At 33.8% G+C, this 22,087-nt stretch overlaps 3 protein-coding genes across 3 annotated transcripts; 1 reads left to right on the top strand and 2 right to left on the bottom strand.

Moving 5' to 3' along the window:
* Positions 1–8,997: 8,997 nt before the first annotated feature.
* Positions 8,998–9,582, top strand: LOC120262928 (protein LIM3-like). Its single transcript, XM_039270879.1, has 2 exons — positions 8,998–9,311; positions 9,415–9,582. Exons 1-2 carry the CDS (start codon positions 9,053–9,055, stop codon positions 9,420–9,422), a joined length of 267 nt encoding a protein of 88 aa, XP_039126813.1. The 5' UTR covers positions 8,998–9,052; the 3' UTR covers positions 9,423–9,582.
* Positions 9,583–9,924: 342 nt separating this feature from the next.
* Positions 9,925–17,168, bottom strand: LOC120263022 (plant UBX domain-containing protein 8-like). The gene is given in 12 exon segments (XM_039270979.1): positions 9,925–10,353; positions 11,630–11,686; positions 11,770–11,919; positions 12,601–12,765; positions 12,843–13,043; positions 13,153–13,357; positions 13,531–13,649; positions 13,740–13,823; positions 13,908–14,318; positions 14,320–14,479; positions 14,623–14,684; positions 17,019–17,168. Coding segments are annotated over 12 exon segments (1,806 nt in total). The 5' UTR covers positions 17,103–17,168; the 3' UTR covers positions 9,925–10,245.
* An 842-nt stretch (positions 17,169–18,010) lies between these two features.
* Positions 18,011–20,386, bottom strand: LOC120262836 (protein HAPLESS 2-like). The gene is made up of 6 exons (XM_039270771.1): positions 20,284–20,386; positions 19,580–19,673; positions 19,382–19,470; positions 18,830–18,948; positions 18,655–18,755; positions 18,011–18,583 (listed from the first exon to the last, which is right to left on the bottom strand). Exons 1-6 carry the CDS (start codon positions 20,287–20,289, stop codon positions 18,123–18,125), a joined length of 870 nt encoding a protein of 289 aa, XP_039126705.1. The 5' UTR covers positions 20,290–20,386; the 3' UTR covers positions 18,011–18,122.
* Positions 20,387–22,087: the final 1,701 nt, after the last annotated feature.

Raw genomic sequence — 22,087 nt, 5'->3', positions numbered from 1 at the left:
GGAATGAGCGCAGGAGAGCGCGGTAGGGATGAGCGCGCGGGCGCGCGCCAGCGCGTGGTAGTGATCGGTGGACTGTTCGACCATTTCATTTGTGGATCAAAGGAGAGAGAGTGGTTGATATTAGAAGTTCATAGTGTGGATGGTTAATTACTTTAAAGTCCTTGAAAGTTTATAAATTTTTTTTAATTGGTTTTATTTATTTATTTATTTTATATATTAATTATTATTTGTTGTACCCCTCCTCACTCCTCCCTCCTCACTCATCAGAAGAGTTACTAGTTCATTTATTGGATGGATTTTGTGTGTGTCAAATTTTTTAAAAATCTTTCGATAAAATAGATCGATGAGAACCACGGAATAATCCAATGGATTCTCACCTCTTTGGAGAGTGAAACTCTATGCTCGCAGATACTATAAAGTGTTGTTCACTTAGTCCGATACATAGAGTATTGTTTATTCACTATATATATACTGGGTTTTAATGTGAATCCCTTATAGAAGAAGTTATATTCTCTATCTGTCTAGAGTTGCAAGGCTAAGGATTTACTATTGTTGAGTTACTTATGAACCTTTATATATTATCTTAAACACATATAGAAGGCCGTATTATCTTACGTGTTAGTCTACCCCACATAATAAATCTGTTAAAAGATCATAAATCCATTGTCATTAATGCACTTTTGTACTTGTTTCTTTAACGGTGTTAGTTGTTTTTGTCAAATAAAATAAAATATATTGATTTAGACCAAATAGTTATTCATATTAGGTGAGAGCACCTGTGTGTTGAGGGATTATCTCTATGTTTGTACATATTCTTTGCGTGTCTTACCTATATTTCATCAAAAATAAATTAATATTTTTAAAAAAAATATGATAAAAAATAGGAGGATTTACTGAAAAGTTATTTATTCATCTAACCTGTGGTTTGTTTTGACCTTATTTATTTATTTATTTTTAAATCCTTTATTTGATATTTTTTTCTTGAATATTTTTTGTGCACACTGAATTCTTTAATATTTACTTCTCTAAATCTTCGGGCTAAATTCATTAATTTATGGAGGAACATCTCCCGACTATCGGGCGTAGCTTGGAGTCCTTTGAATGCTGCGGTGGAGGAGCTGGGTGTGGAGCCGACTCCGGAGGAGGATTCAGAGATGGGCATGGGCTAGAGGGTTTTTGTCTTGGGTGGTGGAGGCAGCTGTTTTGCCTCGTTTTGTTTGTTCTGTCTTTTGTCTTTTGTTCCACTGCTTGTGGGTCTTTTTGTTCCCGTGTTCCTTCTGGAACTGGGGTTGTGGTGTTCTTATTACTTTTTACTTTAATTGGAGTGGTTTATCTATCTTTTCAAAAAAAAAAAAATCATTAATTGATATTTAAAAAGTAAATTTTTATGAGAGATGATGATAAAAAAATAAATAAATAACAAAGAGATTTAATTTGAAACCAGGCAACTTCTTAGGGACTTTCCACTAATGATACACGAAAATTATTAAATAATCAAGAGAGGAAAGCTGAGAAGATATATGAGCATTAAATCTTAGTTGTTATATTCTAATATGGCTTTCATGGTCACATGACAAGAAGACAAGTTGATCTTAAAACAAATGGGGAAAAATTGTATGAAATTGATAGGAATTAATCGTGCAAATAAATGTTTTGCAATTGGTGTTTAAAATTGTGGAAAAGAAGGATAAAGGCACATGGGAATGTAGCCACACTTTTTGGTGAGATTAAAGCGATGTCTATTAATAATAATAACACTTATGTTATAAACAAATATTTTAATGGATGCCTCATCGTAGATATTTTTATCGTAGTGGTACGACATTATTATAGCGACTTCTAGAGATTCATCGTAGGTACCCGCAACATCACGTATTATTCCACTAACTGTAGTATTTTGGACCGTCGGATCGAATCGATCCTGGCCGTTCATTCAACTCTTGTAACCCTATAAATACCCCCTCATTTTGTATACTTTGGAAGATATAGAGAAGAGAAATAAAAGAGAGAAATAAAAGAAGAAAGAAGAAGAAGAACTTAATTCTTCGTGGTTTTTGGGTTTTTGTAAATACTGCGTCTCTATTCTTATTACTATCTTTACATTTATAACATATATATTCTTAACACTTTATCAGCACGAATTTGCTCATATGATTTTAATTTTCTTTGACTCATCTAATATATATGTTATATATGTGGAATCCATTTCTAACACTGAATGCAGGAAAGTTCGACAGGTAATATAATACTGGCAAACCATACATTTTATTATTACATAATTTCAATCAACCATACATAGGGTTTTCTTAGAAGCATACATAAAAAACAGACAGTACTAAAGCCACTAAGGCTAATATTACCAGTACTTTTAAAATAAACAACAAAAACAATAATATTATTATTACAATGAAGTTTTCCACCAAATCTAAATTATCAAGCATCATCTTTTCCTAAGTCTTCGCGGCGACCCTCCGATCCCGGCGATCGTTGACAAAATCAGGTAAAAATCTTCCGGGCCCTTTTTCTCTTCTCCGTCGCCCTACTCCGCCGGCCCCTTCGAGTTTCTCCGTCGGCGACTCGGCCGGCCTTTCTCCGTCGGCCCCCTACTTTCTTCTCTCCCTTATCTTTTACTTCTTCTTCCCTTTTAACTTATAATTACTTTCAAACAAATTTTTAATTCCCAATGCTGCAATAATTGCAGTAGCAGATGTAACAGATGAGCGATACATGAATAATACCAGTATACATGAATAGATCAAGACATAAAGCAAGATCGTGATATATAAACAAATGATAAATGCTTTTATGTTTTTATTCCGTACTCTCTATTCTAATTACATGTTGTATTATTATTTTGAAGATAAAATGACAAATATTGCAAAAAGAGAATTTGAGGCCCTTCAAATCTCGGGGAGCAATTATATATCCTGGAGCCTCGATATCAAGCTCCATCTGAAAGCAAGAAACCTGAGTAAAACTATTGAGGCTAATAACAATGAGCCTAGTGATAATAAGGCGAAGGCCTTAATATTTATAAGGCATCATATTGATGATGGCCTGAAGAATGAATACTTGACCATTGAGGATCCACAGGAATTGTGGTTATCCCTGAAAGAGAGATTTGAACATCTCAGAATGGTCTACTTGCCCAAAGCACGCAATGATTGGTCAAGCCTCAGGTTTCAAGATTTTAAAAGCGTGCAAGAATATAATTCCGAGCTATTTAAAATTGTTTCAGTACTACGTCTCTGTGGAGAAACAGTGACAGAAGGAATGATGCTCGAGAAAACATTTACAACATTTCACGCATGAAATGTTATATTACAACAACAATATAGAGAAAAGAATTTTACAAAATTCTCTGAATTAATTTCTTGTCTCCTTGTGGCGGAGCAAAACAATGAATTGTTGATGCAGAATCATCAATCTCGACCATCTGGATCAGCACCACTGCCAGAAATTAATTTTGGGCAAAGAAGATGGCGTGGTCGCGGTATTGGTTTTAAAAACCGTGGTGGACGAGGTGGTCGAGGACTACGCGGTCGTGGTGGGGGCCAAAATAATATCGGACCACGCGATAACAGAATTGATGTACATCAACAGAAGCAACAAAGCCACAAGATGGGGTTAGAGACAAAGAAAGATACATGCTATCGTTGTGACCTGGAAGGTCATTGGTCCAGAATTTGCAGGACCCCAAAACATTTTGTCCATCTTTACCAAGAATCACTTAAAAACAAGAAAGGTAAAGATATTGAGACAAATTTTTGCTCGACAACCCCATAGTTGATCCAATTGAGGATAATTCCATAAATAATTTAAATGTAATCGAAAAATACATATTTAGATATGTCGATTTCCTATAGACTAGTTTGTAATATGTCTTTATGTTTTATTAAATTATGTTTTTTCTTTTGTTTTGTTAGAATATGGTTGATGATGAATGCATTATTGATTGCGGGACAATGCATACTATTTTGACTAGAAAAATATATTTTATATCCTTATCAATGAGAAAGGCATATATAGCCACAATAGCGTGGTCATCGACACTGGGTTGAAGGTTCGGAGAAGCAGACATTGATGTTGCCAAATGGAACATCCTTGCGGATGAAAAATGCTCTCTATTCCCCTAAGTCTAGGAGGAACCTTTTAAGCTTTTAAAAGATATACGTCTCAATGGATATCATTTAGAGACGGTTGATAAGGAAGGAAAAGAATATCTTTATATTACACAAGTTATTTCATGCCAAAAACTTGTACTTGAAAGCTTTCCCTGTATATCCTCAGGATTATATTTTACACGTATAAAAGTGATGGAATCACATACGGTATTAACCCGGAAGGTTAATGACCCAGAGATATTTAAAATATGGCATGAAAGACTTGGACATCCGGAGTGCTATTATGTTGCACCGGATTATTACTAGTTCTCATGGACACCCATCGAAGGATTATAAAATCCTAACACATAATGAATATGCATGTTCGGCGATGTTCAATGGGAAAGCTAATAACTGGACCTTCTATAACAAAGGTGATCGGTGAATCTCCTAAATTTTTTAGAAAGAATACAAGGAGACATTTGTGGACCAATACATCCGTCATGTGGACCATTTAGGTATTTTTATGGTTTTAATCGATGCATCGACTAGATGGTCCCATGTTTCACTGCATCTACAAGGAATGTAGCATTTGCAAGGTTATTGGCACAAATTATCGAGCTTTAAAGCACAATTTCCAGATTATCCCATAAAAGACAATTCGTCTTGATAATCTCTGGTGAATTTTCATCAAAATTATTTTTATGATTATCTGTATGGTAGTTGGAATACATGTTGAGCATCCAAGTAGCTTATGTACATACCCAAAATGGGTTAGCGGAGTCATTAATTAAAAGACTCCGATTATTGCTCGATCCAATGTTATTAAGGGACGAATCGCCTACAAGTGCGTGGGGTCATGCTATTTTGCATCTGCCGCAGCCTTTTAATACGGATCCGACCCACTCGCATGTAATTTATATTCACCATACCAACTTGTTATGGGTAAAGAGCCTGATATTTCATATATAAGAATATTTGGTTATGCAGTATATGTGCCAATACCACCACCAAATCGTACAAAAATGGGTCCACAATGCAGACTTGGTATATACGTTGGTTATGATTCCCCTTCAATTATACGATATTTAGAACCATTACTGGGGGATGTATTTATCGCAAGATTTGCAGATTGTCATTTTGATGAAGCTGTCTTCCCTGCATTAGGGGGAGAAATGATTACTCAAAATGAGCCAAAAGAAATTGAATGGAATGCATCACGATTACATACATATGATCCTCGTACAAATGAATGTGAACTTGAAGTTCAAAGGATCATTAAATTGCAAAATATTGCAAATGAAATACGCGATGCATTCATCGATACTAAAATGGTAACTAAATCATATATACCACTGCGAATGCTCCTCGAAGAATTGAGATTCCTAAGAATCCATTGAAAGAAAATCAAGTAGAAAAATAAACCACGACAAAAAGCGTGGAAGACCAATTGGTGCTAAAGATTCGAGCTCCTAGAAAAAGGAAGCGTAAAAAAATAAAGATAAGGATCTCCCATGTGAAAAGGGAGAGGAAATTATAAAAACACTCGTAACAAGTTAATGAAGAATCAATGGGGATGATATTTACGAAAAATGTTGAAAATTCAATTTGCTATGTAGATGATGGTCAAAGATTGAATCGGCATGAGACCGAAAATAAATGATATATTCATCTACAATGTGGCTACAGATATAGAAATAAATCATCGATAATGATCCGAGCCACGATCCATTGAAGAATGTCGACAAAAGAAATGATTGGCCAAAAATGGAAAGAAGCTATCCGAGTCGAGCTAAATTCCCTATCAAAACGTGAGGTGTTTGGGCCGATAGTGCCAACACCAGAAGGGATAAAACCAATCGGTTATAAATGGGTGTTTGTGAGAAAAAAAGAAATGAAAAATAATCAAATTATGAGATACAAAGCAAGACCCGGTTGCTCGAGGTTTTTCTCAAATACCGGTATTGATTATGAAGAGACATACTCTCAGTAATGGATGGAATTACTTTTTCGATTTTTTTAATTGCCATGGTAGCAGTAATAAATTAGATATGCAGATTGATGGATGTTGTCACAGAGATATCCGTATGGATTACTTGAAAATGACATATATATGAAAATCCACGAAGGATATAGAAAAACAAACATTACAAATAATCATCATTTATACTCTATTAAATTACGGAGATCTCTTTATGGGTTAAAACAATGCGGACGGATGTGATATAACCGTCTCGGTGAATATCTTATAAAAAGAAGGATACCAAAATGATAGTATATGTCCATGTGTGTTTATTAAAAAGTTATACTAACGGTTTTGTTGTGATAGCGTGATATGTGGATGATTTAAATCTTGTAGGCACTCATCCGAAAATTGCATGACTCGGCAGATCATATCTCGAAAAAAAGAATTTGAAATGAAAGATTTTGGGAAAGACCAAATTCATCTAGGTATACAAATCGAGCACTTATCCTCGGGAATATTTGTGCATCAATCAACCTATCTGAGAAAAGGTGCTAAAGAGATTCAATATGGAGAAGGCTTATCCACTCGAGTACGCCTGATGGTCGTCCAGAACTCTTGATGTTCGAGAAAGATCCATTTCGCACACCGGAAGAAGGAGAGATCATTCTTGGTCCAGAAACTCCATATTTAAGTGCAATCGGTGCATTAATGTATCTTGCAAATAATACGAGACCGGATATAGCTTTTTGCGATGAAATCTTCTAGCGAAAGATACTGGGTTCTACAATCGACACGAAGACACTGGAAAGGAATAAAAGATGTGCTACGTTATTTAAGAGGAACTACGGATCCGGGTTTATTCTATCGAGCATGAGTCTTCATCCAACCTCACGAGTTTTTCTTGATCTTTGGGTATCCGTCGATCCTCATAAAAGGGCGATCTCGGGATCTGGATACATGTTTTTCTTACAATGATACTGACTATCTCATGGCGTTCCACAAAAACAAACTCTTCGACTACTTCATCAAATCATCTTTGAAATTCTAGCTCTCCATGAAGCAAGTCGTGAATGCCAATGGTTACGATATATGATTGGGCATATACAGCCATCATGCAAATTACCATCAGTAACAACAAATGCTACAATAATTTATGAAGACAACAATGCTTGTATTTCTCAAATACAAGGAGGTTATATTAAAGGTGATGAGCGAAAACATATATCACCAAAATTTTTCTACACTCATGATCTCGGGAAAAGAGGCGTTATAGAAGTTCAAAAAGATTCGATCCAGGTGAGAATCAGTCGATCTATTCACAAAATCACTTCCTAAGTGCATTCACCAAAGACTTATATACAAAATCGGGATGAGAAGACTTAAGGATGTAAGTACTTCTGATATGAGTTAAAAGTTATTTATTTGAGGGGAGCGTACTCTTTTTCTCTTCGCCAAGGGTTTTTTTGTCCCAATGGGTTTTTCCGAGGCAAGGTTTTTTTAATGAGGCGATAACCCTCAGAATGTGCCAAGAGATAGTGTACTCTTTTTCCTTAGCTAGGTTTTTTTATCCCCTAGCGGGTTTTTCTAGCAAGGTTTTAATGAGGCATATCCTTTGGTCGTAGGCATCCAAGGGGGAGTGTTATAAACAAATATTTTAATGGATGCCTACTGTAGCAATTTTACTGTAGCAGCCGACATTATTATAGCAACTTCTAGAGATTACTGTAGCAGCCGCCCATGTGGTACTGCAGGTAGCACGATCTTGTTACTATTCCACCAACGAGGTATTTTTTGGACCGTCGGATCGAATCGATCCCTGGCCGTTCATTCAACTCTTGTAACCCTATAAATACCCCTCATTTTTGTATACTTTGGAATATATAGAGAAGAGAAAGAAAAGAGAGAAATAAAAGAAGAAAGAAGAAGAAGAACTTAATTCTTCAGGGTTTTTGGGTTTTTGGTAAATACTCTTGCTCTCTATTCTTATTACTATCTTTACATTTATAACATATATATTCTTAACAACTTAAGAATTATATGCCTACCCTCTGTACCATTCTGTCCATTTAAGACTCAGATGAGAATATCAAAAAGTAATGTTTTGTGGACTCTTTAATTCTTGACTATTTAAAAGTTTATTTTCATTAATAAATTGGCTAAATAAAATATGGCTACAATGGTTGTGTGGGTAATTTTTTTGATAGACGATTCAAATATAGCCATTTTTTAAGTCTAAACTTCAATTTGAATAAAAATGGTTACCAAACTTTAATTTTATATCACTGGGTGATCATATGAGAAAATCTAGTTTATTTGTAATGCTTTGATGTTGAAAATTCTTTATCAAAAAATAAGATGTAATTGCTAATTGGGCGAATAGTGTGTCATGTATCCTATGACAGAATTTCTGACATCTACATCATAAAAAAATGCTGATATCTCTCCGGTAACCACTCGAAAAAATAAAATTGAAGTTGTGTAATTATTTTGATTCAAATTGAATTTTGGAGCCCAAAATGAGAAAAAACCTTAGTTTGGTGCCCTGCTAAAAAAAATTACCCGCAAATTTTATCTTTACAAACTGATAAACATGGTGTAAAAATTCAGTTGTATTTGTTGCATTTAAGGTTGTTATTTTCATTATAATGTTATAGTCTATAAACAATTGCCTTGAGTTATCCTTCAAGTAATCATAGAATTTAATCAAACAAGACATTGATCAGTGCTAACCAAAATTTTGTTTTTCTTTGTTTATATGAGAGAACCACAAATTATTAATCACACCATATCAAATCCATGTTACCATGCTACATAACTTGTGTGATCACAAAATAAAGAGGTTTGGTGATTCACAAGTTTTGTGGGGAGAGGTTTATAGCTCCTCCTTAAACCTTCCTTTTATAAACACTACATATAACAGAACAAAAAACTAAATCAACCAAATCAAAAACTGATAGTCCTGAGTTACTATCTACTGACAAGAATGGCAGCTGTGAAGATAGTTCTGATGATTTTGATGGTCACATTGGTCATGCAATCTAGACTGGTATTTTCACAGAATTGCTCGGCCAATCTCGGTGCACTCACGACTTGTGCAGCATATGTGTTGCCTGGAGGGCCGCAGGGTCCTCCGAGCGCTGAGTGTTGCGGTGCTCTCCGAGCAGTTGATCGGACATGCCTTTGCAGTACCGTTGATATAATTAATCGTATTCCAAGAGATTGCAACCTTCCTGTTGTTACCTGTGATGCTTCATTCCATTTCCCTCTCTTTTGATATATGCAGTATTTCTTTTTGTGTTTTTTAGCATGAATACTTTTAGTTGATAAGTGAGTTTGTGTTTGCAGGTGTGTGAAAGAAGGAAATGCTAAGGCCATATGGAGCAATAAATGGGTGTCTATTGTTTTTCGCCTTCCTTCCTCTTGCCATCCTTCTCTTTTTCTTTGTTATCTTTTGTTTTCTTTTAACTTTTGAGTTGAAGTGTCTTTGGGGAATAAAAGAGGTGTTTAATGGAACTTAAATTTCACAACGATCAAAACGACTTTTTAGAGATAAATCGTCCTGCCATACGACCTCTGAACATATCAAACAAAATTTTTTTCTTTTACTATACATATAAAAAACCTGTCAAGCGTATTTTCCAAATAATTTTCTTAATGCATCAATAATTACATTAATAAAAGAAAACAAACCCTCAAGGACTTGCTACTTAGAACAAAAGGATTAGATTTACTTTAATTTTCAAACAAATTTTCACTGTAGATGAATTTTATTGTTCAGACTGCATAGAAGCTCTTCTCAAAAGGAGCTAAATGCTAAATGCTAAATGCTAAATACAATCAAGCAATGGCATCAAATAGCCAACAAAGGTTATGTTTTTCTAATAAAATGATAGACCATTAAAAAGACGCATTGCTGTTGATGATGTTTCTGTACATAAATAAATAAATATTCAGATGTTTGACATCATCGAAACATTCATGAGCTGCTCAGGCCCAATCACGGCTTCAATCAATTAAAAAAAACACTCCTGGACTTGATCATGCAAATTTTGGGTAATAAAAACATGAGACCCCTCAAATTTCATATCATGTCCCAACCGACATTTTTTTTTACTTCTAGCCTTTACTTAAAGCATGTTTTTTTTTTCACCTGTTTATAAATAAGATAAAATGAAACTAAACTAATTCTAGAAATAAGGCTTCTTGCTTGCTGGTCAGACCCAATTCACTCAAGGTCAGTTCACTTTCTCCGACGGTAAATGCACGCCTTGGGAATGGCCTGACCTGTAAAAATTAAATTAAAGCAGTAGCAAAGATTAATGTGATTGAATTGACAAAGTAAACACAATAGCACAAGAAAGCAAAAAAAAAAATAATAATAAATAAATACTGGTGATGCATTTAAAATTTCTGCATAACAACTTATGTTATACTGACTTCAATATAACAGTGATTAAAAATAGATTAATCTATTTATTTGGGTACGTATTCAGCCACCTGAATGAAGTTTTGAAATGCTAGAGAGTATATGCAGGGATATATATATAAATACCAGGTACCATGGACTCCATCCCTCACATGATCAATGCTTTTCCATGTAGAAAACCATCATGCTCAAACTTTTGGAAGATAGAACACATGACAGAGGAGTAAATACAATTAAGAAAACAAGAATCAGAGCCTATGACTTGCTATAAAAGTTTCAAAGCAAGTTTATCAGCTGAACGTAAAACCTCAATGAAGTCTTCATATGTTTAATATGCTTTCTAATAATAACATTTAAAAGAGAGTGACAGCCTTGGTATATCACTACAAATAATTTTATTTAAATTTAAATATAAAAACTGGAAACTGTCAAAGATTAGAGTTGTTCTATGGCCTTCTCTATTCATTAATCAGTTATAATGAAAAGAATTCTGAAAAAGAAAAAACCTAGATTATCTAAAAGGTCAAGCATTCTTGCTCACAAATATCTGTGATTTCTCCCATGATATTTCTTATTATGTCTTCAAGCAAGAGCAATGGTTCCAAGTGTCATATGATTGCTAACAATGAGTAGAATATGATAAATATGTTAAAAGATAATTATAAATTAACTCAAAAAATACTTTATTGTAGATCAATATCATAGAAGCAGGCAACAAATATAACTTCGACATCTATGACAACAACAAGCTTTAAAATATCAATAATTCTTATCTTAAACACATCAACAACTTCATCAAATTTGATCCATAGAATGCTCTGCCTTAAGAGTAGATTCTCACAGGTAAATATAATAACACATTGCATAGAAGTCCATAGCAAGACTCCTGAAGTGGCTAAATGGAGACAATGATAATATTTTGATGCCTATAGAAAAGAACATAATATTATTGACAAACAAGGTATCATGTGGTACGTGAGTATGGTCATGTTATGATTCATGATAAACACAAATCTAGGTCATGGCACCAAATTTTTTGGAAGATAAACAGCCAAATAATAATATAGTTTCACTGATAAAAAGATAGTAGCTGGAGGAAAAAAAATCTAATGCCCATCTTAAATGAGAACTTACCAATCTGTAGGTGCCCGGTTTGACCAACCTTCCAATATCTATGAAATCAAAAAGAAACTGCAGCAGTAGACAACAACAAATTGACATCAGGACAGCTAGGAGACAGATTTCCTTAATAAAGAAGATACAAACAGATGTACCTGAAGCCCTATCAGATTTTTGAAAAAGCGAGCGTCCCCTGGCGACTCACCATCAGGCATGCGAACAAGAAGTGTAACAGCACTTTCATCATCTGAACCAGGTTCCTGAGGCAGAGATGCTTCCTTTGCAGCAAGTTCCCTCTTAAATTCCTGCAATATGGAAATCTAGAAGTTATGACATACAAAATTTACTATAATTTGAATAAATATCTTAGAGATAAATTCCTAAATTGAGGATTACTGAGCAAATACAGAAAATTATACTACAAGTGAAAAGGTTGAACCAAATTCATTAATTAATTTCCTCCCACATAGACAATTAGTTGCTCTGGGCAAGGCAATAACATTAATTTGAACTTGCAAATCATCATTGAATATAAATAGGGATAAGTTGTCAGCTAAAGATGAATGCGCAAGTGTGGAGTATCTGCTTGTAGACAACGATTTCCAGAAAATTATTTGCTTGTTAATTCTTAGAGACCTTTACCACTTTTAGTATTGCCTGAAAACGTATACATGTTTATAGGCAGATAGTGTGAATTCTTAGTGTACAAGAATTTAAATCAGTTCTCACAAGTATATCATTATAGTTTGATAAAGAAATAAGAAAAAACCATATCAATATAAATAGAGAACTTGGAGTTGAAAATTGTTATTAAATGTGTATCTGGCATACATATCTCTAAGTGTCCACAAGACAAACACTAATAAATTGTAGAATGTTTCAATATCAAGAGGCCTTGAATGAAAGATAATGGCATGCAATTTTCTAAAAGAACAAATTTTATCTAACAATATCATTTTAAAGCACTATTATGATCAGTATAGCACCTCTTCCTCAAGCATTTTCCTGCGATTCTCTTCCTCTTGATGTCTTTCTCTTTCAAGAGAAGCTTCCCTGGCAGCAGCTTCCTCCAATTGACGACGTTCAGCCTCTTGCATAAATTTTAATTCCTTTTCTCTATCTGCTTGTAGTGCTGCAAGATACTCATCATCCTGAAAACTCAAGTTTACATTAGTAAGTGTTGAGAAACCAAAGTGGGAACCAATCTTCCATCCGAAAGAAACCAAACCTGCTGCTCCCTTAGCAAGCGTTGTTCCACTAATGTCGGTGATGGAGGACGAGGCGCCCGAGGATAGAAAGATGAACTGTTTTGCAAGCCTTGATGAGATGGGTATGGAAAGTGATAAGCAGTATTGTCAGGAACACCACCAAACATTGCAGCCTCAAGCATTACAGCTTCGTCATGCTCTTCATTAGATATGCCCCCCCACTTTATTTACAATAGGAGATCAATGGTTAATAGCATAAGGTGCACCATAGAGTTTCTTATTAAATAAAATGCCAAAGAATAAAGAAGCTCATTTCATATGTAACTTTACCTCATCTGACTGGAAGGCAACTCCATTATTCTGTGGATGAACAGAAACATCATGCTGTTCAGGACTTGAAGAAGAGCTATCAATCACTTGCCCAGTTCCTGCATTTCCAGTCCCTAGACGCCTAGAACGGTGCCTCACTAGTGGTTGTTCATCTTCCTCATCTTCTTCATGGACAAATAAGTTCTCCTCCACTGAATTTACATGACTGGATGTTCCAGCCGATGTTCAATATCAAATAGAACATAAGTTTGACTTAGTTATTTATGCAGTTAAAAACGTAGTATATGAAAGAGACAAGAAAATTGAACTTTATTTTCTCGTCAGAAATGTGAACTTCATCTTCAATGATGACATGAAAGAGACATAAAGCATATGCACCTTCCATTTTCCAAAGTGGTTCCATGTACTTCTTCCTGTTTAATATCAGATGCATAAGAAGGTTGTGCCTCATTAGCTTGACCACCCTGTTCACGGAGGGCTCTTTCTTGCTCTGCAGTCTGAAAAAAAGGCAATGAAAAAATATAGATCACAGAAACATCCGGTGAAAGTATGTGTATAAGAACAAATAGCACAGATAAAACATAGACCTTTAATGAGAGTGAAACTGCTCGTGCCAGATCAGAATCCTCAAAAGGGGGTGAACGCCGCTCAAAGTGGGAAACAGATGGCTGCTGTGAAAATAGAAATGGGTGAACAAAAATGTGAAGAAAAAAAGAACCAGGAAAAAAATTAATTAGCCCGCCAGATAACCATACATTTGGTACATCAGAATGCTGACTCGGATAATCCCCAGCGTCATGCTTTGAAGCTTCAATTGCGGCTTGAATCATTTCCTCTTCAATATCATTGTTGTAATCAATCAAATCAACAGATGGAGTAGCACCAGGTCGAGGATGTGCTCCAAAAGGAACATCACCAGGGACATTATGTATTTCATTATGACTTGTTCTATGATCAGCAGAAGCATTAGGAATATCCTCATCCTCATCATCATCAATTATGACAGTTCCATGAGTTTCTGATCCTGGTATAGATACTGTTCCAGTAACATCCTCTATAACAGGCCCATGAGCAGAAGAACCAGAATCATTATTTTCATTCTTGAACTCAATAGGAATTTCCCGCACTTCACGCGGATGTGAAACAATTGGTGAAAGGCCAGGAAAAATCAGTTGCACGATCAAAAAGTTTCGACCAAACATTCGGATCAAGGACTGAAAATGGGTTCACACCGCGGGCAGCTGACAGAAGTGGAAAAGTAGGTTGTGGAGTTTCATCATTAACATGGCTGTCTATATTCATCAAATCATCATCATCAGCTGGTAAACTGCAAATTAAAAATGCAGAATGTTCAAAAATACAGTGCAGTAAAAGAAAAAAATTAAAAGAAAAAGTAGAAACTTTAAGGATTTTCACAGCCTAGCGAAAAAAATTCCAACTGCAAGTGAACTAAAAATTTGGTCACGCACTTTTCTTCTATCTCCTTCACTGAAATATGTATTGACAGCTGCATTCAGATCTCCACGATTTTCCTGAATGGCATATAAATTAGATGAAAACTCAGTTAAAGACGCCCAAAAAATCCTAAAACATCATATAGGACAAATACAAGAAAAAGATGTGTTCATTAGGCCTCTTTTCTATTTTCTTTTTATGGGCCTATTAGTCAATTTTCAATTGCCAACCTTATTTGATTTTTATTTTTTCACACAATTAGAATTTTTTTTTTAATCTTTAACTCATATTATCATATTTAAAAGCTTCTTTTGTTTTAATAAACAATATGCTTCAGAAAAAAAAATGGGAACGGCTCTCCTAAAATTTTCCATTCACACAAGCATGGAATCATGTCAAGTGCAAGAAAATAAATACCACATATGCTATAACAAAGGGGACCAAATACGACAACTAGTTTCATATAATCAAACAAAATCTAGCTTCAAATGGACATAAGTGGCGGTTACGTGTTCCCTATATGTCCCTATAGGATCTTACCTTGCATTTTTATTTTTCCACTTCATTCTCAGTTTTAACTCTGTTTGACTGTTTCACTCAATCTCAATCTTTTTTTAAAAAACTTATCTTATCTTTTCTTGTTATATTTTTTTAATTTATTTTTTTACTTATCTTTTAAAATCAAGATTCTTCCTTATCTTTCTAAGGGTGCTTTTCTTTTATATATTTTAACCTGTTGGTTTCACCAGAACAAGATACTAATTGGTAGACATCTCCCAATAAATGTTTTGTCGCATATACAAAAAAATTCAAACTTGAAACCTCCCTACTTAAGCAACTCAAACCTCTACCACTTGGACCAACTGGGTCTTAGCAATTCTTTGTGATTTTTCACAATTCCTAGGATTTATTTTTGATATGATTTAAATCCTCTTTCCCTAAAACCAACATGCTTCAAGTAATGTTCTCCATCTCTCTAACATAAATATGGTTTACTTGTCCAAGTGTATAAAATAGACAAAACCATATGAGTCCATATCCGTGAATACAGGTCACTGATTTTTTATATGGAGGGCAGAACATGAGTACTCACAATTCTTTAGATTACCTTTAAGTTTGTTTTTTTGTATTGTGATCTTCTCATGCATCAATATATCTTGTGCCACTACTTCGCCGCAACTACCGACACATATCCCTATCTGCCTACCCACACATATACCCACCTGACTGGATCTTTCCCAGTGCATATTTGGTTGAATGCCTAAATGCAAACAACTGGACAAAAAAGCTAATGATGTTTACTTGAGAATCTTGGCTCAAGTACTACCGAAACATTTGCTTGGCAAAACCTTTTGAATAATTAATATTTTGACAGATATATCCAAATCAAGTGGATGTGGTCTTAATAAATTTGCCTTTCTTTTCAGATTTAATAAAACAAAATTGTCCAGGATGAATGAAAGCCATCCTTATAGTGAAGTAGGGTCAACAGCTGACTAATGCATATCTGTGAAAAAAAGGAACATCTCTAACATTACCTTGGGTATTAGATTTATAGAGATGCAATGAATTGTGCTTCCATTGCAATGGCTGTGAAAGTTAGGTTAAATCAAAGTTGAACACGGAAGTAAAGATTCACAAGTTCTGTTAATGCTTGCAAGGACAACACAAGATTTTAACTGGGAACATATTAACCACAAGGAATGGATTATTAAGCTAAATATCATTCAGGTTTGGACTAAGTTTCTTGATTTTTATTATGCAAAATCCTTTTTGCACACAAAGACTAAAATTACCATATGGATGAAGTTCATCACTTTCACCTTGTAGCAAATTACCTCACAGTGATAGTTAAACAGACATAAAAAGGAAGAAAAACATGGTCAGGTTTCAAAGATACATAAAAAGAGAAAACTTTAGCATAGGAAAAAGACATCAAATCTGCACAGGTAGAATCATACAATTAAAATATACATAACAGTGCCAGAATTCCAAACTGGACACTCCACAACAACAAGATGTTCATACATTTAGAAATTCTAGAAATCTATAGAACTCAAAAAACCTAAATTATCATCTTTAGTTTCATAGGAATTGAAAATAAAAAAAAAAACTAACCCGATCAGAGCATCGGAATCCATGACATCTAACCCACATGGAAATCCAATCCCCAAATCATAATACAAACATTAAGAAACAACAAAACGAAAACGCTAAACATCCAAGAAATTCACCACCACAATCCGCGCTCTCATCCCCATAACACTAAAAGCAAAACCACAATCAAAATCGATCACAATCAACAAAACAAACTCACAAATTTCCAAAATCGGAGCATAAACAGAGATCAACACAAGGCAGAGACAATACCAAGCCCTAATTCTAAGAACAGGATCGGCGGGTGGTTTCACCTCAAGTTTCTGGATGGCGGCGGCCTCGGTGGAGCCAGTGAAGCTAATGAAGGTGTCGATCGCGTCCTGCGAAGGCCTCGCCATTAGACCGGAGCTCTGCAAGCACGTCTCCCCGCTGAAGATTGGTGGAGTTCTCAGGGATTGAGAGAAATTTTTCCTGGGGGCCAAAGAGCCGGGTTGGTGGGGAGTTACCGGGGAAGAAGGTACGAGTGCTTATAAAGAATTAAATATAAATAATTATAAATAAATAAATAAATATAAAGAAAGAGAGAGAGAGAGAGGGGGTTGGCGTGTAGAAAGGAGGTTCTTTCAAGGCGGTGAGGGGGGAAATAGAGAGAGAGAGAGAGAGAGAAGGGTGACTTGAGATCCAAGATAGTACGAGATACCGTAGAGAGGTGAAAACAGGCTAGGTGGGACCCGGTGGTGATAAGAATTTGATGTTTGGGTTCGGTTGATTGATGCTGGGTTTTTAACTAGTTATTATTGTTATATATATTTATAAATATATTTTTTTATTTTGATTAGGATTTTATAGATGAATGTTTTTTAAGAATTGGAGAGGAGTAGAAACTTTAGTTTGGCTAGAACTTTATTATCACTAGCATCTTCGTTAAACTGTTAAAGTGATAAGAATGGAGGAGCCCTAGGCTTTTAAGCTTTATAAAAAAAATTATTTCTATTATTTAAAACAATCTCTAATATCTGTTGATCATTTTTTTTTTCAAAAATCTAAAAACTACTTGTTTTTAAAAACCTACTTCAAGTTTTAAATAAGTTAAAACAAATAATCATCAATCAAGTTTCTCAAAACTTTTTTGCAACAAATTTTTACTTGAATTTTAAAAAACATAGATTTTCCACAAAACAGTTAAAATATCAACAAAAAAAAACAAAAGATCTGTTTTATTTTATAAAATAAATAAATCAGAAAAGATAAAAGAGAGTTTAAAAAAAAAGGGTACAGTTTACCTGCTCAGTCCAAGAACCCCAACAGTAATATGTGCATATAAAACCAGAATATTTCAGTAAAACCATATAAACAACACATGATATAAAAAGGAAAATAATACAAAAACCAAAAGAAATGTATAAAGAAGTGCACAATCACTCCTCTTCAGAATTATAACCAGCATGCAATTCATGTATCCTGTTGTGACCATGGGTGTGCCTCTTGTGTTTGTCTCCATGAATTTTGATTGCCTTAAGTGAATCATGTGCATTGCCATTGCCTTTTCCATGTCTATGTTTTTGTCTAGCTTTATGAACATGGAGACGGTGATGATGATCAAGCTTATGTTGATAGACATCAGGATAATGATTTTTGTGAAGAACATGGTGTGAATGACTGCTTTGCCGTTTTCTCTTCATGTTGAGATGGTATTTACCGTCATTATGGCGTGCAAGATGTTGATCATATTTAGCATGAGTGCGAGATTGTCCGAATTCTTTACCATGCTTTGAATATGTTCTTCTTCTGTGGCTGCCTAACATGAATCTGTCATCCCACCAGTCATATAATGGATCAAAGAATCCTTTCTGATGTAACAACCAGAGTAGCACAATAACTGTAACATATATTCAAAGCATGGTTAATATACATCAATGTGAAGTTCATAAATGATTAATTGAAAGATACCTGTTGGGAAGATTGCTAGAAGCAATGTAAACATCAAGATCCAGCTCATGCATATGTATTGTATGTGGCAGCGAAAATCAAAGAAACTTGTGCATTTGTATCTGCTCCAAATGAAGAAAAAATATTCTTGATTTCAATTAAAATTAATGCTTGATAGGTATGGAACAGTGCATACCTGCATGTTTTACCAATGAAGAAATCAACCACACCATCCCAGAATTTATGCCACATTTTCCCAATAGCTTTAAAAAACCCTCTTATGCTGTTCTTCTCTGATTCATAAGCAGGAATGATCTACAAAGGCAACAAATTTTCTGGCTTCAAAGGAACAACAATTGCAATGTGACACCAAAGCTAATGAGTGATCTAGAGTGTGGTTGATGCTTTGTGATGGTACCAATTGAACTTATTTTTACATTAGACACAAAAAATTATTCATTATTCATGATAAAGTTTATAAAATAAAGTGATGCAATTGGATGCTTAGTAAGAGTACACAATGTTAGGCATTGGCACAAACAACTCTGTAATATGATACTTTGAGTGCTTATGAAACTTAATTGGAAACTGACATGTTTCTATACGCACCCTATATACTTCTGAAAAATCAAAAGTCGACCTTCAAAACAGTACAATTTATTAATAGTAAGCTAAACAGAACACGATTGATCAAAATAGAATAATGAGATGACAGGATAATTGTTTGCCATGTTGTTACGAATTAAACCTGTGTTCCATTATCAAGAACTGTAGCGGTTGTGGTGAACTGGCACTCTGCCCGATCAAGTTCATTAAAATCAGAAGCTTTTAGAATTGCTGCAGAAACCACAAAAATGTCACTGGAACAGAATGGTAGGTAATGATGTCAAAACCTGCTATATAATATATTAAGGTCATCCTTTTCTGTTCTTGATTGTTACATCACCTGCACATTCATATTTTGCAGCTTGATCTGTTCTTGGATACAAGTAGAATGAGCGAGTAACAACCTCTTCTGGTTTCATTATGAAAAATTGCTCCTGCCATATGAAACATATTGAAAAACAATTACAAGGTAAGGGTTTTAAGTAACAGTGTCCACACTTCAAAAGAATCAAATAAACGTAGAAATAAATTATTGGTAGACAGGCGGTACTCTGCTCAGAAAGACTGCTCATGATCATTCTCACCAAGAATGAAATCATCCAAAATAATATTCGAATAAACTTTATAATTTATATATTAGGAATGAGATTTGATAAATTCACTATCTTTCAGACAACACACGAAGGATAGTCCAACTCTAATTCTAGTTTCTTGTTGAAAAACTATTAAATTTTGCCTGCAAACTCTAGAGGTTTTTTTCCTTGAAGGCTTGAACAAGTTGCATTTTAGCTCCAAACCAAAACTAAGATGATGGATCATTGTACCCGGTAAAGATGATACCATAAATGATAAATTACACAACATGTTTTAAAAAAAGTTCAACTAGTCAGATAATAGAACAAAACACATGTATATTCAGATTGCACAGTCAGTCAGTCATAGAATATAATAGAATATTACAATTTGCAGAGTTATTAGTTCCTTAATCAAAATCCAGTACATCATTGAACAATAATATATCCTGGATATCAAGAGAGAGAATACCTCCATAAAACTGATACCCTTCGAGCAATCAAACTGAAAAAGGAAAAAATGGCAATCAATTGTTATTGAGGAAGATAGAAAGAGTGAATACTTTCAAAAGTACAACATTAAAAATTTAAGCTTCTGTGCACAAGCCATTTTTTTATATCAGCACTTTCTGTATACTCTTATCAAGGCAATTTCATATCCTTTTCTTATTAAATTAACTGACTATCCTATTTTTAACTATTGACAATTCTTTTTCTACCTTAATCGTTTTTATTACTTTTTCTTTTTCCTTTATTACAAGGTTGGAATATCAAGCCACGTGCTTCTCTTTTCCACAAATTATAGATGCCCCAAGCTCACGATTTGAATTACAGATATGAAAACTCAAAAATTTGACTCATCTTTAGATTCCACACTGATAGTATCACCTTCCAGACGCCATGCATGCATTCATGTGTCATTTATATAATTTAATATGAAATCTCAAATCTTTTCCAATTAATTTATAAAATTTTACCCAAGGTTAAATGTATTAATTTGTAAAAAATAAAAATGATGAAATAAATAATTACATCTAGACTTCTGCCTTCGAACCTTAACCTCATCTATCATTTCTGGTTTTTTAAAGATCAGATTTCAGTAACATCCTTTTGAGAATAAATTAAGTAATAAAATGTTAGTGTATATCATCAAGTTTAACATCTGGGGATTGTCAAAAAATAGGAGTTGCTCAATGAAGTTTTTTATTTAATGTCAAATCCAACCATCAGACAAACATAGTACAACGTTGTAAAAAGTATCTCTAATGTCATTTTCATCATTAGTATCATCACAATTATTTCAAGGGCCAAAAACATCAGAATAACCAATTGTGCATTAAAATAAGATAGTAAATTACACTAAAGAGTATTCTAATTACCAGTAAATTCATTCCGATAATTAAATATCACATTTTATCATTTTATTAAATAAGATAGTAAATTACTAAAGACTATTCTAATTACCAGTAAATTCATTCCTATAATTAAATGTCACATTTTATCATTTTATTAAATAAGATAGTAAATTTACTAAAGACTATTCTAATTACCAGTAAATTCATTCCTATAATTAAATATCACATTTTATTATTTTTATTAATCTATTAATTTGACAAATTTCCAAATTATCATATTTTGTGAAATTGTTCTTATCATAAATGCATACATAAATCAAAAATAATTTCCAAACACATTCCTTTGCATCTAAATTTTTGCCTTCTAAAAATACTAATCTAAAATCACTGCAATATTTTTTCCATATAATTCAAAATGAATGCTTTGACAAAAATCATGATACAAGCAAGTAGGAAATTTTCATTAAATAAATAAACATTAAGCAATAGCATAACTATAAAATCTTAATAAATTAACACAACTTAATTAATTATTATTCATTCAATTTTTCAATAATGATGGGAAAAACCATGACATAAAACCTTTCCAAAACAAACATCCATGTGGCAAATAAAATGTTTCACCCTCGCTATAATATTAGTGGCTTTTATATGTATTTAAATTAACAGTTTTACTTTATTAAAAATAACGGAAAAATAGAAACATGATAATTTAGAATTTTCTAATGTTAACAGATTATGAAGAAAATTATATATCAACTTATAATGTAAATAGTGTAATGATAACAAGGGAATTTATGCAAATAATAGAACTTAGGAGTTTGCAACATAATAGGTTATCAACTTTCAAGAACTAAATATGTAGTCACCAAATTTATAAGTATATATGCAAAACAAACTCAAAATCTCATTATATATGTA

Source organism: Dioscorea cayenensis, chromosome 1 (genome assembly GCF_009730915.1).
Source record: "Dioscorea cayenensis subsp. rotundata cultivar TDr96_F1 chromosome 1, TDr96_F1_v2_PseudoChromosome.rev07_lg8_w22 25.fasta, whole genome shotgun sequence".
Classification (NCBI taxonomy): domain Eukaryota; kingdom Viridiplantae; phylum Streptophyta; class Magnoliopsida; order Dioscoreales; family Dioscoreaceae; genus Dioscorea; species Dioscorea cayenensis.
Note: the sequence above shows the minus strand (reverse complement) of the source record. Positions and strands in the feature narration are given on the sequence as shown.